The sequence below is a fragment of the Hemitrygon akajei genome, chromosome 14, assembly GCF_048418815.1.
Source record: "Hemitrygon akajei chromosome 14, sHemAka1.3, whole genome shotgun sequence".
In the NCBI taxonomy this organism is placed as follows: Eukaryota; Metazoa; Chordata; class Chondrichthyes; order Myliobatiformes; family Dasyatidae; genus Hemitrygon; species Hemitrygon akajei.
In genome coordinates this window covers 98020008-98041600 of record NC_133137.1, presented here as the reverse complement: position 1 = coordinate 98041600, position 21593 = coordinate 98020008, and the positions used below count along the sequence as shown (strand labels likewise).

At 41.7% G+C, this 21593-nt stretch overlaps 1 protein-coding gene across 4 annotated transcripts in view; it reads right to left on the bottom strand.

Annotated features, from left to right (window-relative positions):
- Positions 1-21593, bottom strand: part of fbxo18 (F-box DNA helicase 1) — a 96561-nt gene that overhangs the window by 32044 nt on the left and 42924 nt on the right. For all 4 annotated transcript variants that reach the window (XR_012101464.1, XM_073066753.1, XM_073066754.1 and 1 more), the window contains exons 9-16: positions 21415-21583; positions 16650-16869; positions 14482-14560; positions 12082-12168; positions 10029-10165; positions 8476-8575; positions 7818-7939; positions 5829-5904 (exon numbers count right to left, since the gene is read on the bottom strand). Coding sequence is in view for 3 of the 4 variants with exons in the window: in XM_073066753.1 (XP_072922854.1) it covers positions 5829-5904; positions 7818-7939; positions 8476-8575; positions 10029-10165; positions 12082-12168; positions 14482-14560; positions 16650-16869; positions 21415-21583 (990 nt within the window). In the remaining variant the exon portion in view is untranslated. The remainder of the gene's footprint in view (positions 1-5828; positions 5905-7817; positions 7940-8475; positions 8576-10028; positions 10166-12081; positions 12169-14481; positions 14561-16649; positions 16870-21414; positions 21584-21593) is intronic.

The window sequence follows — 21593 nt, the reverse complement described above, 5'->3', positions numbered from 1 at the left end:
TTTCACTACATGCTTCGGAGTAGGTGTGACAAATAAAGTTAATCTTTAATCTCTGTAGTTTGGAAAATGGGCGGCACAGGAGCTTACACACTGGATCAAAGATGGGTCATCGTACAGAAGGTAGAGATAGAACAGATAGGTCTTTATCAGGCTGGAGGGGTGTAACTAGCGGAATGCACCAGGGATAATTCCTTGGCCTCCAGTTATTTAATGCCTGAAGAGGCAACCAAGTTTGACAAAAGTAATGTGATCTGGATGGAAGAGCACGGTGCCATGTGAAGAGAGAAGAGGAGCTAATATTCCAGGCCCGCAGACTTTCATCAGAACTTGAAAGGTTAATATTGGTAGTAATTAATCATTAGGAAGGCAGTGAGGAGGGGGGAGGGAGGGGAGAGAAGAATCAGGAGTTGATCCTTGTGCCCTCTACTAGTTACATCATTCCAGCATGAAAAAGTACATAGGTGGGTTGAGGGAAAACTTGTGAAAGGCTGGAGGCCCTAAGATAGCCTGTCCTGGGGTTGGAGGACTGCCTTGTGTGTGTGTAACTGGGTGGGAGGGTGGAAAGGACTGCTTTGCTGTTGATGTTTTGCTGCATACTGTGGGCATGCTATGTTGGCACCAGTACGTTTGGTGACACTTGCGGGCTGCCCACAGCACATCCTTACGTTGTGTTGGCTGCCAACGTAAACAAGACTTTTCACTGTATGCTTCAACGTACATGATAACTTAATCTGAATCTTTAAACCTGGCAAATGGAATTTAATGTGGAAAACTGCAAGGTCGTGCACTTCAGTTGGAGGGTCAGATGGCAGCCTGTTTAAATGCAGTGAGACTTGCATTTAAGTACAGGAGAATCCAGGGGTTCTTGCACCTGATTCACAAATGAAACAAGTAGTTAGAAGGCACACAACATTTGGCTTCTATTGCAAGGGGGTTGGACCTTAGAGATAGAGAAACATAACTGCAATTGTATTGGTGAAACAACGCCTGTAATACCGGGCAGAGTTTTGTTTCTCTGTTTACGAAAGGATATACTTCCAGTGGAGTCAATCTACAACAGAGTTACCAGGTTAATTCATCAGATCAAAAAGGTGTTCTACCGCAGATGACTAAACTTGGATCTGCTTTCTCTGTTTAGAGATTGAAATGCATAAGATTATACGGGGGGGGGGGGGCAGGGGGTGCATGACAAGATAGTTGAAGTTTCTACCAATGGGAGGGTCTCAAACAAGGAACATACAGTGCCCATAACTGAATCACTGTGGATTTAATTTGTTTTTTGACACTGATGAACAGAAAAAGACATCTGTGTCAAAGTGAAAACAGATCCCTACAAAGTGATCTAAATTAATTACAAATATTAAACACAAAATAATTGATTGTATAAGTATACACCCCCCCTTTAATATGACACATCAAATAATCACTGGTGCAGCCAACTGGATTTAGAAAGCATATGACTAGTTAAATGGAGAACTGTTTTGGGAGACCAGTGTGCAGTCAAGGTGTTTCAACTGTAGTAAAAATACACCTGTATCTGGAAGGTCCAACTGCTGGTGAGTCAGTATCCTGGCAAAAACTACACCATGAAGACAAAAGAACTCTCCAAGCAACTCCACAAAAAGGTTATTGAGAAGCACAAGTCAGGAGCACAAGGAAATTTCCAAGTCACTGAAGATCCTTTGGAGTACAGTTAAGTCAATCATCAGGAAATGGAAAGAATACGGTGCAGCTGTAAATCTGCTGAAAGCAGGCCATCCTCAAAAACTGAGTGACCGTGCACAAAGGGGACTAGTGTGGGAGGCCACCTAGAGACCTACGACAACTCTGGAGAAGCTACAAGCTTCAGTAGCTGAGATTGGAGGGACTGAGCACATAGCAACTGTTGCCCAGGTGCTTCACCAGTTGCAGCTTTATGGGAGAGTGGCAAAGAGAAAGCCACTATTGAAAAAACTCACATGAAATCTCACCTAAAGTTTGCCGAAAGGCAAGTGGGAAACTTTGAAGTCAGCTGGAAGAAGGTTCTATGGGCTGATGAAACCAAAATTGAACTTTTTGTCCTTCAGACTAAACACTATGCTTGGCATAAGCCAAACACAGCAAATCATCAAAAGCACACCATCCCATGGTGGCTGCAACATGCTGTGGGGATGCTTCACTGCAGCAGGCCCTGGAAGGCTTGTGAAGGTAGAGGGCAAAATGACTGCAGCAACATACCGACAAACAGCAGTCTGGATGTAGGGTGCAAGTTGAATGAAGAGTTAAAATTGGCATGTCGCAAAGGTAATGATACAGTTGTCACGGGGGATTTCAACATGCAGGTAGACTGGGAGAATCAGAATGGTACTGGACCCCAAGAAAGGGAGTTTGTGGAGTGCCTCCGAGATGGATTCTTAGAACAGCTTGTACTGGAGCCTACCAGGGAGAAGGCAATTTTAGATTTAGTGTTGTGCAATGAACCGGATTTGATCAGGGACCTCGAGGTAAAGGAGCCATTAGGAGGTAGTGACCATAATATGATATGTTTTAACCTACAATTTGAGAAGGAGAAGGGAAAATCGGATGTGTCAGTATTACAGTTGAACAAAGGGAACTATGGAGCTATGAGGGAGGAGCTGGCCAAAGTTCAATGGAACAAAACCCCAGCAGGGAAGACAATGGAACAACAATGGCAGGTATTTCTGGGAATAATGCAGAAGGTGCAAGATTGGTTCATTCCAAAGAGGAAGAAAGATCCTAAAGGGAGTAAGGGGCGGCCGTGGCTGACGAGGGAAGTAAAGGGCAGTATAAAAATAAAAGAGAAGAAGTATAGCATAGCAAAGATGAGCGGGAAGCCGGAGGACTGGGAAGCTTTTAAAGAGCAACAGAAGATAACAAAAAAGGTAATACGCCAAGAAAAAATGAGGTACAAAGGTAAACTAGCCAAGAAAATAAAGGAGGATAGTAAAAGCTTTTTTAGGTATGTGAATAGCAAAAAAATAGTTAAGACCAAAATTGGGCCATTGAAGACAGAAATGGGTGAATTTATTATGGGGAACAAGGAAATGGCAGATGAGTTGAACAGGTACTTTGGATCTGTCTTCACTAGGGAAGACACAAACAATCTCTCAGATGTAATAGTGGCCAAAGGAACTAGGGTAAAGGATGAACTGAAGGAAATTTATATTAGGCAAGAAACGGTGTTGGATAGACTGTTGAGTCTGAAGGCTGATAAGTCCCCAGGACCTGATGGTCTGCATCCCAGGGTACTTAAAGAGGTGACTCTAGAAATCGTGGACGCATTGGTAATCATTTTCCAATGTTCTATAGATACAGGAACAGTTCCTGCTGATTGGAGGGTGGCTAATGTTGTCCCACTTTTCAAGAAAGGAGGGAGAGAGAAAACAGGGAATTATAGACAAGTTAGCCTGACGTCAGTGGTGGGAAAGATGCTGGAGTCAATTATAAAAGAGGAAATTACAACACATTTGGATAGCAGTAGAAGGATCAGTCCGAGTCAGCACGGATTTATGAAGGGAAAATCATGCTTGACTAATCTTCTGGAGTTTTTTGAGGATGTAACTATGAAAATGGACAAGGGAGAGCCAGTGGATGTAGTGTACCTGGACTTCCAGAAAGCTTTTGATAAAGTCCCACATAGGAGATTAGTGGGCAAAATTAGGGCACAAGGTATTGGGGGCAGAGTACTGACATGGATTGAAAATTGGCTGGCTGACAGGAAACAAAGAGTAGCGATTAACGGGTCCCTTTCGGAATGGCAGGCTGTGATCAGTGGGGTACCGCAAGGTTCGGTGCTGGGACCGCAGCTGTTTACAATATACATTAATGATTTAGATGAAGGGATTAGAAGTAACATTAGCAAATTTGCTGATGACACAAAGCTGGGTGGCAGTGTGAAATGTCAGGAGGATGTTATGAGAATGCAGGGTGACTTGGACAGGTTGGGTGAGTGGGCATATGTATGGCAGATGCAGTTTAATGTGGATAAATGTGAGGTTATCCACTTTGGTGGCAAGAACAGGAAGGCAGATTACTATCTAAATGGAGTCAAGTTAGGAAAAGGGGAAGTACAACGAGATCTAGGTGTTCTTGTACATCAGTCAATGAAAGCAAGCATGCAGGTACAGCAGGTAGTGAAGAAAGCTAATGGCATGCTGGCCTTTATAACAAGAGGAAATGAGTATAGGAGTAAAGAGGTCCTTCTGCAGCTGTACAGGGCCCTGGTGAGACCCCACCTGGAGTATTGTGTGTAGTTTTGGTCTCCAAATTTGAGGAAGGACATTCTTGCTATTGAGGGAGTGCAGCGGAGGTTCACAAGGTTAATTCCCAAATGGCGGGACTGTCATATGTTGAAAGATTGGAGCGACTGGGCTTGTATACACTGGAATTTAGAAGGATGAGAGGGGATCTGATTGAAACATATAAGATTATTAAGGGATTGGACACGTTGGAGGCAGGAAGCATGTTCCCGCTGATGGGTGAGTCCAGAACTAGAGACCACAGTTTAAGAATAAGGGGTAGGTCATTTAGAATAGAGATGCGGAAAATTTTTTCACCCAAAGAGTGGTGGATATGTGGAATGTTCTGCCCCAGAAGGCAGTGGAGGCCAAGTCTCTGGATGCATTCAAGAGAGAGTTAGATAGAGCTCTTATAGATAGCGGGGTCAAGGGATATGAGGAGAGGGCAGGAACAGGGCACTGATTGTGTATGATCAGCCATGATCACAGTGAATGGCGGTGCTGGCTAGAAGGGCCGAATGGCCTACTCCTGCACCTACTGTCTATTGTTTGTAAATGCCGGAGAAAAACCTGATGCAGTCTGCAAGAGAATTGTGACTTGGGGGAAGATTTGTTTCCTAGCAAGCCAATGATTCCAAGAATAAAGCCAAAGCTACACAGAAATGGCTTAAAAACAATAAAGTTAATATCCTGGAGTGGCCATGTCAGAGTCCAGATCTCAATCCAATTGAGAATTTGTGGCTGAACTTGAAAAGAGCTGCTCACTCACGATTCCAATGCAATCTGATAGTGCTTGAGCAGATTTGCCAAAAAGAACGGGGAAAATTGCAGTGTCCAGATGTGCAAAGCTGATAGAGACTTATCCATACAGGCTCAAGTCTGTAATTGCTGCTAAAGATGCATCTACTAAATACTGACTTGAAAGGGGTGAATACTTACGCAATCAATTATTGTGTGTTTTATATTTGTAATTAATTTAGATCACTTTGTAGAGATCTGTATTCACTTGGACACAGAAGAGTCTTTTTTCTGTTGATTAGTGTCAAAAAGGCCAAATTAAATCCACTGTGATTCAATGTTGTAAAACAATAAAACATGATAACTTCCAAGGGGAGTGAATACATTTTATAGGCAACGTAGTTATAAGAAAAAGGCAGCCATGCATTCCTGAGGACTGTAGGATTTGCTTCTCGCGAAGGTAGGTGAATTGCTGGAATTTTCCATCCTCCAGGGCTGTGGAGTTTAAGTCATGGAGGTATTTGTGGAGGAGGTAAATAATTTTTTTGAAAGAAGAGTGAAAGGTGAGATGAAAAATGACATGACGATATTAAATGCAGGGACAGGATTAAAGGGCCTGGCAGACTTTACCAGCTCCCGTGTCCTTTTGGTTTCATTTAAAAGTATAAAATTCCTCCAGATCTTGATAGGGTATGTGTAAAGACGGCTTTTCCCTCACTGTAGATTTAGAACAAGAGGCCACACAAGAACGTTGTGGGAATAGAGGAGTCTTTAGCATGATTTTCAGAGAGAAGAGAGAAACGCAGGACTGTGAGCAAGAGAACAAATTACATAAATCAGAGCTAAACTCACTGGTTGCTTGTCCCTTCTCCAAGATCGTTAACATCCAAATGTCAAGTATTGTGCTCATTCCAAACTTAACAAGTCCCTAAGGAGAGAAAGGGATGGAGGTATTCAATGTGCTCTGAACAATAAGCTTCTACAAAACTGAACAAACATTACATAGCAGCTGCAATGTTTTTATTAATCAAAATAAACATTATTCCTAATAAACAAAGTACATTGGCTTGGTACACCACCCAAGTTGGTGCAGCCTTTCATTGTTTCTGTTATGGTTATTATTCCAGTATGAATTTATTCAGTGTAACAGCAAAAAAAATCTCAAGGGTGTATATGGTGACATATATATACCTTGATAATAAATTTACTTTGAAGTTTAAATACAAGAGATTCTGCAGATGCTAGAAATCCAGAGTAACATTCACAGGATTCATAACGAAAAGTAATTACAAGAATAAACCATGCATGCCTTTTCGTTATTACATTTGTAGACTATGCTTTCAATGTTACACAGTTTAAAACCAGGAACACTGATGCTGCTCATGAAGCCCAAAACAAGGTACTCTGTGCAGCCATTCTGCATGTGACTGCAAGAAGCCTCAGACAGTTGTGGTAACTCAGCAGGCCAGGCAGCATCTATGGAAAAGAGTAAACAGTCGATGTTTTGGACTGAGACCCTTCATCAGATCTGGAAAAAAGTGATGTCAGAACAAGAAGGTGGGGGGAAGGAAGGAAGAAGTATAAGGTCGTAGGTGAGAGGTGAAACAGAGACGGAGAACGTGTGAAGTAAAGAGCTGGGAAGTCGATTGGTGAAAGAGACACAGGGCTAAAGAAGGTGAATCTGACAGGAGAGGACAGAAGGCCATAGAAGAAAGAAAACGGGAGGAGCACCAGAGGGAGATGATAGGCAGATAAGGAGATAAAATGCGAGAGGGAATTGGGAATGGGGAATGGTGAAGGAGGGGGCATTACTGGAAGTTCGAGAAATCAATGTTCATACCATCAGGTTGGAGGCTACTCAGACGGACTATAAGGTGTTGCTCCTCCAATCTGAACGTGGCCTCAGTGCGGCAGTAGAGGAGGCCACACACTGACATATCCGAATGGGAATGGCAGGTAGAGTTGAAATGCATGGTCACCAGAAAATCCCACTTTTTCTGGTGGATGGAGCGTAGGTGCTTGGCAAAGCGGCCTCTGAATCTACATTATGGATACAGCTCAGCATATCTCAGGAAGTGCCCTCCCCCTATGACTTTGCTGCCTCAGTAAAGCAGCCAGCATATTCAAAGACCATCCTCCACCCACACACACCAGACATCCTCTCTTCTCACCTCTTCCATTGAGCAGAAGACACAGAAGCCTGAAAGCACATATTATCAAGCTCAAGGACCGTTTCTGTAAGCAGACTCATGAACAAGTCTCTTGACAATAAGATGTGTCTCTTGTCCTCACAATCTACCTCCTTATGATCTTGTACTTTGTTTACCTGTACTGTACTTTTTCAGTTTAAGAAGTTTATTCTGCATGGTTATCATTTTACCTTGTTCCATCTCTGTTAAGTCCCCCCGATCTGGTTTGCTACTTTATTTCTAGCTACTAGATCATGTTATTTAATTGTAAGTTTACAACTGTTGTTGATTACTTATTATTGCATTGTTAAGCAATTAAGCTTTGACATTAGGCCAGCCTTTATATAATCACCTTTATATTCATTCACTCATAACAAGCGCTTTTACCAGTCGAATGAATTTCAATCATTATTTGAATCTATCTTTCATAAGAATACTGAGAAGTACTGTCTTTTTACTCTGCTCCTTGTGTATGTTCTATTATTGACACTGGAGTTTACCTATCTGCCTAGCTTGAGAAACAGAGGCAACTCATGAGTGAGGGCAAAATAACCTCAATGCTCTTTGGGATGATGTTATCTGTATGAACAGTATGCATGTCAAGCCTTTCACTGAACTTTGATACATATGACAAGAATAAACCAATACTCACTCCAATGAAATACATCTTGGTTGGATTGCTGCTGGTCACAATACGCACAGCTTCGTCGAACACAGCAGCTGTAGTCTTGCATAGAACTGCCACCTGCCCAACTGAGTTTTGACTAGCGTTACCTGTAACATAGAATTCATGGGATTACACCTAATGTTGCTTTATGATCAGGAAATCTACCATACATTCAGGTCAAGGGATTTGAAAGATGTAAATAGTAACTCTAAAGCAAGAAAAAGGCAATAGTACAAATCTGATAAAAGTTCAAAGTACATGTATCACTATATACTACCCTGAGGTTCAAGTTCTTGCAGGCATTCACAGTAGAACAAATAAACACAATAAACAATGAAAATCTGCACCAAGACTGACAAACAGTCAACTTGCAAAAGATGACAACCTGAACAAAAATAAACAAATAAATAACTGAGAAAATGAATTGTAGAATCCTCAGGTAAACAGTTTTTCATAAAATATAGGGTTCATGTAGCAACCACTTCCTTCACCTTTGCTATCCTTCCTCCTGGCTTCACAGTCACCCACCCTAAACACCACATATTCAACCAGAGTCACCCATTCACACACTTAACACTGTCCCACACTCATCTGCCACGCACTCACACTCACTGACTCTCAAAAGTGCCCTTGCCTCATTTACCATCTTCATTTCCGCCAACCAAGGTCTTGTCTTTGACTTGTTTGCACACTTCCAATATTGTTGCTGCCACATAAGCTATCTGGGGTCCAAACCTGAAACTCTGCAAGTACAGAAAGAAATTTCAACAAGTAGGGTACACCACAATCATCTAGCAGCATGCCAGTCCTTGGATCAAAGTCATATATTGAATTAATGTTACCCCCATATTAGAGGACAATGACCAACTACAACACATTATACAAACAAATTAAGTTTTCAGCCTATCGGGAATAATAAGAAAGAGTAAAGCCCATTTAGTGAGCTGAGAATACACCACCCATTGCTGCCAGAACAGATGAAAGGATTGCTGCTTCCCTTCGTGTGAAACACCTTAACAGAAACTTCTCTTCTGACATCAGATCCAGTATTATTGGTCTGATCCGCCCACTCCTCAACACAGCCCATTTCCATAGAATTTTCCAATAACTCACTCACTGGGATGAGAGGATAAGAGGTGACTTGATCGAGGTGAATAAGATTAGGAGAGCCATAGATCAAATGGATATCCAGACACTCTTTCCCAGGGCAGAAGAGTAACATAAGAGGGTATAATTTTAAGGTTGATTGGGGGAGGGGATGTCAGGGGTAGGTTTTATTTGTACAGAGAGTGGTGGGATATGGGATACACTGCCGGGGGGCAGGGGTTAGTAGAGGTAAGACGTTAGAGACATTTAAGAGGCTCTTAGATAGGCACATGGATGAAAGAAAAATGGATTAGGTGGGAGGGAAGGGTTAGATCGATTTTAAAGGACGTTAAAGGTTGGCACAATATCGTGGACTGAAGAGCCTGTGCTGTACTGTACGGGTATATGCTCCAATACCTTCCACTAAGAGCTCTACTGTCTGTATCCTGATTTGCATCATCACCCTTCGATTTGCTGTCTCACAGCAGAGCAAAGTTTCAATTTTAAATTTCTCATCCTGGGCCCTTCGTTCTCTGTCTCCCATAACCCTGTAACTCTGCATTCCTCCACCACAGGCCAGCGCATTGTCCCAACAAAGGGTCTCGACATGAAACACTGACTATCCATCTCCCTCCATAGATGCAACCTGACTTGCTGAGTTCCTCCAGATCTTTAGTGTGTCACTCCAGATTTCCAGCATCTGCAGCTTCCTGTGTCTTCACTCCTCAATTCTATACTCATACAGAGGCTCTGTTTCTATTCCTTCTTGCCTAAGTTTCAAGATCAGGAACTCCCCTACTAAATTACTGCTTCTTAAAACACAGCTCTTTGACATTCAACTACATGCCCAACCAACTGGAGATCTAACTAGCTTATTAGTAATAGATCACCACACAGTTGGGCACATGGCTGCTGTACATGCCTTGATATGTATTACTGTGTTAAAAATGGCACAGGAAAATACTATGAAGTTGTTAAGCATCTTTTTATTATTGCAATTCTTTGGCTGCAAACACATCCTACAGGGTGTCACTTACTGCCAGACCAGATCATTTATTTGAGGCTTGATAAGAACAGTGTGCAGTTTAAAGAAAAAAGATACATCCTTACTTGCGTTAGACTGAACAGTTGAGGGTGGTGAGCTTCACAGAGAGCTTCAAAAGGACTCCTGGAATTACTGATCTGTTGGTGTGGATCTCCCACAAGAATCTTCCCACATTTCTGAGAAAGTATGATGTCCATAATGGCTGAGGAAAAGAGAATAATTTAGTAAGGAGGTAAAGAGATGCTGGGAGATTCTTGCAACAGCTCTTCCTGTGCCAAAGGGCAATAATAAAAGGCTTGCCATAGGAGGAGCACTTGATGGCTCTATGCCTTGTACTCACTGGAATTCAAAAGAATGGGGGTGGGAAATCTCATTGAAACCTATCAAATGTTGAAAGGGCTCAATAGAATGGATATGGAGAGGATGTTTCCCATGATGAGGAAGTCTAGGACCAGAGGATACAGTCTCAGAATAGAGAGATGTCCATTTTGAATGGAGATGAGAAGGAATTTCTTTAGCCAGAGAGCGGTGAATCTGTGGAATTCATTGCCACAGATGGTTGTGGAGGCCAAGTCATTGGGTATATTAAGGCAGAGGTGCATAGGTTCTTAATTAGTCAGGGCATGAAGGGATACAGGGAGAAGGCAGGAAAATGGGGCTGAGAGGGAAATATGATGAAATGTGGAGCAGACTCGATGGGCCAAATGGCCTAATCCTGCTTCCATGTCTAACGGTCTAAACAGCTGTGTGGACTCATGAATAGGATGATTCACTGCTAGAAGCATTTCAGGAGATAAATCCACTGTTATTAGGGAAAATTTAAACAGATTAGCTGGATCAGGACAATCTATAGTCTTATCACAATCAAGAGAAAAATCTGCAGATGTAGAAAATCCAAGCATCACAAACAAAATGCTGGAGGAGCTCAGCAGGCCAGGCAGCATCTATGGAAAAGAGTACAGTTGACGTTTCAGGCTGAGACCCTTCATCAGGAACCGTGAAGGGTCTCAGCCAAAACTGTAAACTGTACTCTTTTCCATAGATGCTGCCTGGCCTGCTGAGTTCCTCCAACATTTTCTGTGTGTTGCAATCTATAGACATGCCACTCAGGGACTTGGGGTATATATTTTTCTGTTTTTCTGAAATCATAACCACATGTACTATTTGTACTATGTGCTATTTGTAGTGTGCTCTGTGCTGTTGGTAATTGGTTTTGCACCTTGACCCTAGAGGAACGATGTTTTATTTGGCTATATTCACATATGATTGAATGATAATTAAACTTGAACTTAAACTTCATATTCTCAGTAACTTCCCTGCCAAAATGAATCTGAAGATAGTACATGGTGACATACATGTACGTTGATAATAAATTTACTTTGAACTTTGATCATCAATCAGGAATTATTTCCCACCATTATCTGGAAGCAGTTTGAATGTCCTCCATATGACACATGCATTTCTTCAGGGTGCTCCAGTTTCCTCTCAAGTTCCAAAGATGTATGGGTTAGGATGAGTGGGTTGTGGGCACGTGATGTTGGTGCTGAATGGTGGGCTTTCCCTAGCACATCCTGGGACTGCCTTGGTCATTGATGCAAGAAGATGCATTTTAGTGTACACTTTGATGTACATGTGACAGATAAACCCATAAATTAATCTCTTTAAAGCAGTACAACAAAAAAAAACTAAAGGGACAATAGCAGAATAAATGAGAGGTAGAACTGACTGAGAGAGAGCATGGCAGCATCACTGGGAAGGGGATGTGAAAGTGGAAATTGGTTCAGAAGTCTGATAACAGCAGGGAAGACGTTCTTGAGTCTGGATATCTGGGCTTTTAAGCTCCCATCTCTTCTCCCAGAAAGTAAAAGAGAGAAAAGGAAATGGCCAGTTGGATGGGGTTGTGATGGCATAATTGTTGATGCTACTAGCCTTCCTGAAACAATGAGCTTGTGAAGATGGACTAGATGGAAGGAGGTGAAAAGCCTGTGATAGATTGGGCAGGGTTTACATGCTCTTATGAAAGGTCTTGGCCTGAAATGTCAAGCCATTCAGCATTAATGACTTTATAATTCAAACACATTCCACCAGTGGATAAAGTATAAAGTGTTACCATCATACCTGGACTACAATCTTCAGCTTCATCCAAAAGGAGGACATCAAATTGTGACAGATTGGGTTTGCTAAGTTGCCAAAGTTTCAGATATCCTTAAAATAAAGCACAAAACATTAACAACAAAAGAAAAAAAAATACTCTGGATGCTAGAAGTCAGAAATTAAAGCAAAATATTGTTAAAATAATCAGATTATGAAACATCTGCAAAGACCAAAAATTTGAAAAAAAACTACAGATGCAGAAAATCTGAAAGAAAGACAGAAGGTGCTGGAAATACAGAGTTAGTCAAGCGCTATATGTTACTCCTGCACAGGTGATGTCAGCCTCTGTAGAGAGAAACAGGGCCAATATTTTAGTGGTAACAGGAGCAGTAAGCTTCCCTGGTCTGCTTTTCCAGTTAGTATCCAGATTGATCTGCAACCAAACTTCATATATCTGCTCCCTCACTTTATTCCTCAACACAGATTAACCAATCTCAGGTCTTAACTGCAGAAAGGATTTCTGGATTTCTACCAAGATTAAAGATTGTTCACTGTCGTTCTTCACACGTCCATTCCATCTAGGTCTTTCAATACTTAATAGGTTTCCTGAGATCTCACCCCCATTCTTCTGAACCCCAGTAAGTGGATGCCTAAACATTAACCCTTTCTTTCCTGGAATCATTCTTGTTAACCTCCTCTGGAAACACTCCAATGCCACCTTATCTTTTCTTAAAGAAGGGCCCAAATCTGCTCACAATACTGCAAATGTGGTCTGACCACTCCTTACAAAGCCTCAGCATGACATCCTTGCTTTTATATTCTATTCCTCCTGAAATGAATGGTAACATTGTACGACCTCCTTACCACCAACTCAACTTGCAAATTAACCTTTAGAGAATCCTTCACGAGGCCTCCCAAGTCCCTTTTTAAATTTTAAAATTTTATTCCTGTTTAGGATAGTCTACACCTTTATTCCTCTACCAAAGTACATGGCCATACATCTCCCTGCATTATGTTCCATCTGTTGTTTCTTTGCCCATTCTCCCAATCTGTCCAACTCCTTCTGCAGATTCTCTGCTTCTTCAACACTACCTGCCCCTCTACCTATCTTTGTATTGTCTGCAAACTTGGCTGTAAAGCCATCAATTCCATCATTCAGATCATTGACATATAGCATGAAAAGGACTGGTCCCAACACTGGCCCCAGTGGAACACCACTAGTCATCAGCCGCCAACCAGAATAGACTCCCGTTATTCGCACTGTTTGCCTCCTGCCAGTCAGTGAATGCTTTGTCCATGCTACTATCTTTCCTGTCATATCATGGGCTCTTTTGTTAAACAGCCTCATTTGTGGCACCTTGTCAAAGGCCTTCTGAAAATCCAGGTAAACAACATTCACTTTTAGACTTTTTACTGCCTCTATTATGGTGTTTTTGTAGCTTATCACAAGTTTTGCATTTCTTTTGATTGGTACATGTCTATACTTGACTCTAACTCTTTCTTTGCTTGTTTATTTGATTAAACTGACCTTACAGACTTATCCTAAATCAGTAGCAGCCATTTCCTTCCCCTCAGGCATTTTCTGGATCTTAATAAACTTAATATTCTTGGTATATTTCATCCAGACCTTTTCATCTTAGTGGGTGTTTTGACTTTGGCCATTGTTTAGATTTGATCTTAAGTTGTATGTACTTTATATTACTTTGGATGTGTTCTCAATGTATGAATAGATTGTAATGGAAACTTTTAAGTTTTCCACTAGATTGCATGTATTTAAGTTTTCTCACACACCACTCACGCATTAGATTTAAAAAAAAATCCGTACTCTGCTGCTTGTATGATTTAATTTTTTTGACATACTACTGGCTTGCATATTTAATCTGCACACCACTAGCTTGCGTGTGGCTCTACCAGCTTGAGTTTCACGGGGGGGGGTAGAGGGGGAGAAAGGGGGAGGGGGTGAAGAGGGGGTGAGAGGAGAGGGGGAGGGGAAGAGGGAGAGGAGAGAGGGAGGGAGAAGGTGGGGGAGACTGGGTCTTCAGTTGTGTATGCAGCATATTTTTTTAAACCAGCTCTTGTTATTCCCATATATACCTTTGAGGGTGAGCTCCCAGAAACAGATTCAACAAGCCTGACCCAGTGAAATTCAGTGGCCTGGATCCAACAGTAACTTAAAACTAGAAACCACCAAAATAAACAATTCCAGGCAAGCATCCAAATAATTGCAAGCTTTCCTGGACTGGTCAATAATTTGAACAGTTAAATGTTTCCTTGCATGTACTTTTCCCCTAAATGGCAGAATACTTCCAGCACTTTCTTTTTATAAATGCTCTCACATAGCAACATCTTCTCCAAGGCAAAAGAATCAGAAGCTACTTAAGTTCTGGAAAAATTAATGCACCTGACAACCATAATCAACTTTACCATCATGAGTCATGAAGTAGTTGGGTTCATGAAGATCCACCATCTTTTTCCAAATCCTCTTTGCATCTCCAACCAGCTCCTGAAATAAATCTACATTAGTTCCAGATTTAAAAAGTTGTGATTAAGAGAGTAGTGCATAGTAATACAGCTTCCTCAAAGATTAGAGATATTAGCTTTGTTACATGTACATGGAAAGAAACACCAAGAGAGCCCCACATAAAGATGATTAGGATGAAGATTCACGGACTGTATACAGCTGATTTGTGGCAACACAGTGGTCCATCAAGTAAAGCCACACAGCACAAAAACAGGCCCTTAGCCCATCAAGTGTTCACTGGCCATCAAACACCCACTTATACTAATCCCATTTTATTCCCCTCACATTCTTTTCAATTTCCCCCCAGTACCTACACGTTAAGGGCAATTTACAGGGGCCAAATAATACATCACCTCCAAGAGGACCACACAGCCTCGTCGTAGGGTTTGAAGGCTTGCGTGCCTCAATGACCTGGAGAGCTATGATGGCTGGAGTCAGGGCTTTGTGCTTTAATGCACCCATGGCAAACAGGTCAAAGGGTAGAGGCCCGACTAAAGGCTGATTTATACTTCTGCGTAGTAGCCTACGCCGCAGTCTTCGTAAGTGGCCTGTGCCATTGTGAACTTTTATACCTGTGCGTTAGTGTGTCTGCGTCGCTCTGCAATTCACCAGCAAAACGCTAGTTGGCAGTGGGGTTTCTAATGGCGACTGAGCGTGTCATGTTGGAGTTGAAGCTAATAAATGTTGAACAAGGGTTACTTTTATTGAAATTCTTGCAACGCAGAAAAGAGAAAAGACATCGGAGGAGATGATATGTACGACCATTGAACGGATTGTGGCAGAAGGAGGGTAAGTTTTCTGTGCTTGTCCGGCCACTGAGAGACATAGGCAAGGAAATGCATTTCAAATATTTTCAGATGTCGATTTGGTTAATCGTCTTCAACCATTTATTTCACATCAGTGTACGCACAGTATGCCTATAGACAGGAGGAAATGCGATGCTACCAAGCGGACCAATCACAATTGTTGCAGTCTGCGTCGCCGCAACGCGCAGTCACATTTTTAGAGAGGTGCGCGTCAGGCTACAGCGTAGGGTAGGGTGTAGGGTGCAGTGTAGGTTACGTGGCTATGCAGTACCTACAGTGTTCATTTGACGCAGAAGTATAAATCAGCCTTAAGAGTGGCCCTCCTCCAGGTTCAGGGGTTCAGCTCAGGGCCAACAACCCTGACTGGTGAAACAAAACTGTTACAGAAACAGCATTGAAGGGTCCTTCCACATCTGTGCGCGACACGGTTCCTCAGTCTCCGCCTGGGACTTGCATGATTGACAGTAGTGAAAACCAAGAGGAAGTTACTGACACAATGAACATCAACAGAGATGTTGGACATTCACTGCTGCCCTAAACACCAGCGACATGATGCGTAGTAGGTAAAGAGTCTATCAATAGGTCTCGGCGATGCAAGAGGAAAACTGGGCACAGTGAGAAGATGAAAGCTCCACCAGAGATCAGAATGGAACCCGAGTGGTTGGGGCTTTGAGGCTGCGCGCCTACCAGTTGCACCACTGTGGAAAGCTCTGCAGCACCCAGGACCTCACAACCCATGGAAAAGTGCCATTTGATGCAATGAATTTGTTTCTTCGAGTCACAGATTGGGAAGTGTCCGAGATACCGAGAACAGGTAATATGACATGTCTATCTAAACTTCCTCTTTTTTAAAACTTACTGCATGAAAACAGTTGGAGTTCTCCATGTTGAAATCTAGAACTGTGAGAGGTGACTTTATTCTGCATTGGGTAATTTTGATTTCAATTCCTAGGCTGTGCTAAGCAATCTCTTTTCAGCAGGTGCTGAAATTACAGTTGATCTGGGCATCCTTAAGAAAGAGAGCAGAGAGGAAATCAACCATAAAGAAAGGATATAAAACAGGGGGAAAAATTGGGCTGTCCGGTGAATGTTTTTCAGTTGTGTATGCAGCTCATTTTTTTAAACCAGCCCTTGTTACTCCCATATATACCTTGGAGGATGAGCTACCAGAAACAGATTTAACAAGCCTGATCCAGTGAGATTCAGTGGCCTGGAGACAACTGGAGTACCTGAGGGATAATTCTATCTACAGATGGTAGACTCACTAATTTCTCGTGATGTTCCATTGACCTGGTACCTCCATACGTGCTCTTGCATTCGCCCGGTACATGAGCTACAGTGATAGATGCATCCGCTGAGGAGAAAAAGGTGCTGAGGATCCGGCAGATCAAACTTGCTCGAGAAAGGCTACCCTGCCCTTCAGCAAATCTTGAAACAGCAAATGGCTTCAGACCACAATGCATAAGCTTCTTTTTCTGATGGTATCTAGAAAAAAATGCATTTTTTTGTCAAAACTTAAGAAAACCCACGCACGTCAGTTATCTGCTGTTGCAACTGTTACAACATCCTTCCTAGTTGGCAAGATTTCACTTCAAACATGATCCAATGAAAATAATCATTCTTTTTGCTAACCCTGCTGAAGGTAGTAATATTTTTGAGGTGGCTTCAAAGCTCTGTCAGCCCACAGCAGTTAAGACACAGTAATCATTCGTCGAAAAAAGAGTTTCAGCAACAGCCCAGTCAAAAATTCTGTTGTGGAATGTGAGACATTTATATGCACCTTCCATCCAGTGGCAGTGCCTGGTGTTGAAACAACAGAGGCAAAAGACAAGGAATGCTATATCCCAAACAGGCCATGAAATCCCATGGTCCACATGGTGACAAAAGTTGAGAAATCCTGCAACCCACACATCGCAAAGGAACAAAGATTCAAAGATTCTAAGTACATTTATTATAAAGTATGTAAGCAGTATACAACCCTGAGATTTGTCTTCCCACAGACATCCACGAAACAAAGAAAACCATGAGACTTGTTCAAAGAAAAACATCAAACACCACCCCCCACGTGCAAAAGAACAAATCATGCAAATGGCAAAAACAACACGGAGGTCTTCACTTTGTGCTGTGTAAGATTAAAGGTTAGTTTTATTTGTGACATGTACTGTACATTGAAACATAGTGAAATGGGCTGTTTTGTATCAACAACCCAGAGAGTCCGAATGTGTGCTGGGGCACCCCACAAGTGTCACCATGCTTCAGGCACAACGTAGCATGCCCAAAACTTACTAACACTGACCCTTGCGTCTTTGTAAAGAAACCGGAGGACACAGAGGAAATCCACGCAGTCACAGAGAGAACTTATAAGCTCCTTACAGACCCAGCATTAATTGAACCCAATCGTTGATGCTGTGAAGGGTTGTACTAAGCATTACAATGTAGTCACACTAGCCATCTTCCAGATGGACACCACATCAGACATCAATAAACCTTGTACAACCACCTCACTGAACAACAGCTGCTGCTCGTAAATGAAAACACGTTAATCTTTCTTCAGGTTAAATTGGAAGCGATTAGCCAGGACACTGTGAGTGCTCCTTGCTCTTTTTTTCATTAGTTTCTGTGTTAGTTCAGTCACCATAACATCAATCCAAAAGATGCCCTGGTTGAAATTCATCCTCCTCTTGGCTTAAACAGAAGCAGCATAGAAGTGTACTGCTGCACATTTAACACAACAGTTCACTGACTAATTTCTACTCCACTGTCTATCAAAGCAGGCTCATCATTGCTGTACTTGAAACATCGTTCTTTAATGTCTTGAACTTTCAGTCTTTAAGTTAGTTACAGCATGGAATAGGCCTTTCTGGTCCTGTGAGCCTTGGTGCCCAGGAACGCCCGATTTAACCCTAGCCTAATCACAGGACAGTTTAAAATGACCAATTAACCTACAAACCAGTACCTCTTTGGACTGTGGGAGGAAACTGTAGCACTCAGAGGAAACCCATGCAGTCACAGGGTTCCTGCAGACAGTGGCAGGAACTGAACCCAGGTTGCAGGTACAAACTCACAAACCATTCTAGCAACTGTTTCTTAAAACTCCTCAGCACAACCAAGAGGTTTCCCTTTCTTCTGGAGGCAAATATAAGAACAAGAAGTGAAAGGTCATATCTCTACCCAACACAAGATAGTCAACCCACACTAAATACACAAGCACCAACAAATTGGTCAGGACTATGTCTTGATAGTATGACAAATACAATAAATGTCCGGTTAAGATTAGTGCAATATAATTTTTTACATCAATTATATATTACACCACAAAAAATAAATAAATTAAACCCAAATTTATCCGATCAGTGTTTCCGATGTAACCAAGAAATCGGTACTTTTTTACATTCTACTTGGCCTTGTTCTAAAATTCAACCTTTTTGGACAAATTTAAGAGTTTTATTGGAACAAATTATTGGAACACAACTTCCACATAATCCAATATTATTTTTATTAGGTGATATTGAAGGGATAAAATCAAAACCCAAATTGAATAAGTATCAGAAAGAATTTATAAAAATTGCACTGGCAGTAGCCAAAAAGGCTATTGCAGTTACTTGGAAATCGGATGCATACTTAAGTATAGATCGTTGGAAGAATGAAATTTACAGCTGTATTCCACTTGAAAAAATTACTTATAATTTAAGAGATAAATATGAAACATTTTTGAAAATTTGGCGCCCTTATTTACAAAAGACTGGATTAAATATATAGGTGCTCTGAAGATAAAATAATTGGTTATTTGGGGAAAGAAATAAATATATATACTAAAGTTATTACGAACTCCATGGAGCAGGTGGGGATCTTCCAATATCCAGGCACTCTTGTTTTTTCTTTCTTTCTTTTGTTTTCAACAGGGATGCTAGGGGGGGAGGGGTTAGGGGGAGGGGTTAAGGGGAGGGGGGAAGGGTATATATATATTTTTTATATATTTTCTTTTTCTTTCTGTAATTATTTGAAAACTCAATAAAAAAAAGTTAAAAAAAATACACAAGCCCATTTCCATTTTTAGTTAATGTCATTCAATGAATTAATTCAGGGACCAACATCTCCAATTGAATCAACTATAGAGAACAGCTCTACATTGTAGGAGCTTCAGGTACATCACAATAGAGGAAGGGAGGAAAGGCCAAAGGGACCTCCTCCACAGGGACAAATCTTCTTCTGTCAACTGAAACATCAGTAGAATTGAAAGATGAGGATATGGACAATTTCCATGTTCCCAAGATGGCAATTTAAACACAGTGAATTGTGAGGTCGTCATGGTAACACAGTGGTTAGAACAATCATTTTACAGCACTAGAGATCACTGATCGAGGTTTGATTGGTGTGGTGAAAAACCAAACCAATAGATAAACTAAAGAGCAAGGAGAACTCAAAGTCTTCCATTATATCACAAAGATTAATTTGGTCTCAATTTCCAGCAGCAACCACAGTTCAGTGAACTGGTTGTAGGCTTACTGATGTCTGATAAGATGGTGTCTACCTGAAAGATGGCTAGTGTGGGGGATGGCTGACGTTGCCAATCTCCATTGCCTCAAGACAAGTAGCCTGCACTTATACCAGACCACATACTTATGAAATGTGGCATTATAGACATGATTGCAGCGTAACAATTAGAGTAACACTTTACAGAGCCAGCGATCATCAATCGCCAACTCCCGCCACTGTCTTTACAGAGTGTTTTCTCCCTGCGTCCCTCTCCCCGTGACTGACTGCGCAGGTTTCCTCCTATATTCCTAAAAAGAAACAATTAAGTTGTGGGCATGTTATGTTGGTGCTAGAAGCATGATGACACTTGTGGGTTGCCCCCAGCGCATGCTTGGACTGTGGTCTTTGGCGAAAATCAACATTTCACTGTATGTTTTAATGTACATGTGACTTTTAATCAGTGTGCCACTGGTGCTATTATAGGGAAATGGCAGTGAACATTCACTTGTTTAGGGCTACAAACAAGAGGAAGATTAGTTTATCTCCTGGAGCTAATCCAATAACCTTTTTGCCTTAGTCACTAGACCAGTGGTATAACTAGGATTGTATAACAAAGTACCTTATTCTACATTCCAGGCTATAAACTGAAAATATCACTGCTGCTTTTATGATCCTGTAGTTACTAAATCCATAAAGTGCTTACAAAATTAATTTTGCTTATTACAGCTATTAATTTTAGACTTTTGGCTTCAATCTTGCATTTAAATTCAAATCTTCAATTTGTCCCAAGTCACTTTACAGTATTGTGTAATTACTATTGTTATCCACAATATGCAGAGTTTGCACACAGAAAGCTCTAACAGTACCCATTTGATATTATCATTGGATAAACATTCAGTGTAGGAAAAACTACACCACGGCTACTCTTTTCATGCTCAAAGCTCTTTGGTCTGCCTGAGAGGAGACACGATTTAAGTTCAGTATTCTGTCTGAGAAACAGGATCATCAGCTGTACAGCATTCCCTCAGCTCAGGAGCCCGGAGTTCTGTGTTCAGTGTGGTTTGAACTCACAATCTTCAGATTCAAACAACTGAACCGTGGCAGCCACTGTGCATAGGTAGAATTTGTACTTTTAATCAATATAATTAAAAGCCCATTTGAGAGTTGGAATTGAGTACAAAGTGCACACCCCTTGAAGTGGAAGCAGCAATCAAATAATTCTCTGTCAGAACCATTCTACTGGAGGAGATACCCTCAGAAGCCAGGTACCTCACTGGAAGAGATTGAGAACTGAACAGAGCATGACATGCGCTCAACAGCACCAGCACCCGGCAAGTATCACTATTGTCTGTCCAGCTATGGATGTGCGGATGCCCCAGGAAGGCAGCATCCAAATCGCACCAGCCGGGACATGCCTCTTCTCATTGCTATCATCATGGAAGTGATACAGGAGCCTGAAGACACACACTCAACATTTCAGGACCAGCTTCTTCTCCCCTTAGGACACACAGATACATGACAGGACCGAATAATATCCATTCTGTTCCGACTTACTTGTACCCAATGCACTGGTAGGCTTTGGTGTGCATGGTTGTACACTCCACATTCGGAGGGAAATGGTAACTGACCTCCTCTGGAGCAAGCTTGTTGGGAAGTACAAACAGGAAGTGGAGGTGAGGTCTGTGCCGTGCATACGTAATCAGCAATGACGTTTTACCTGTACCTGGAGCAGG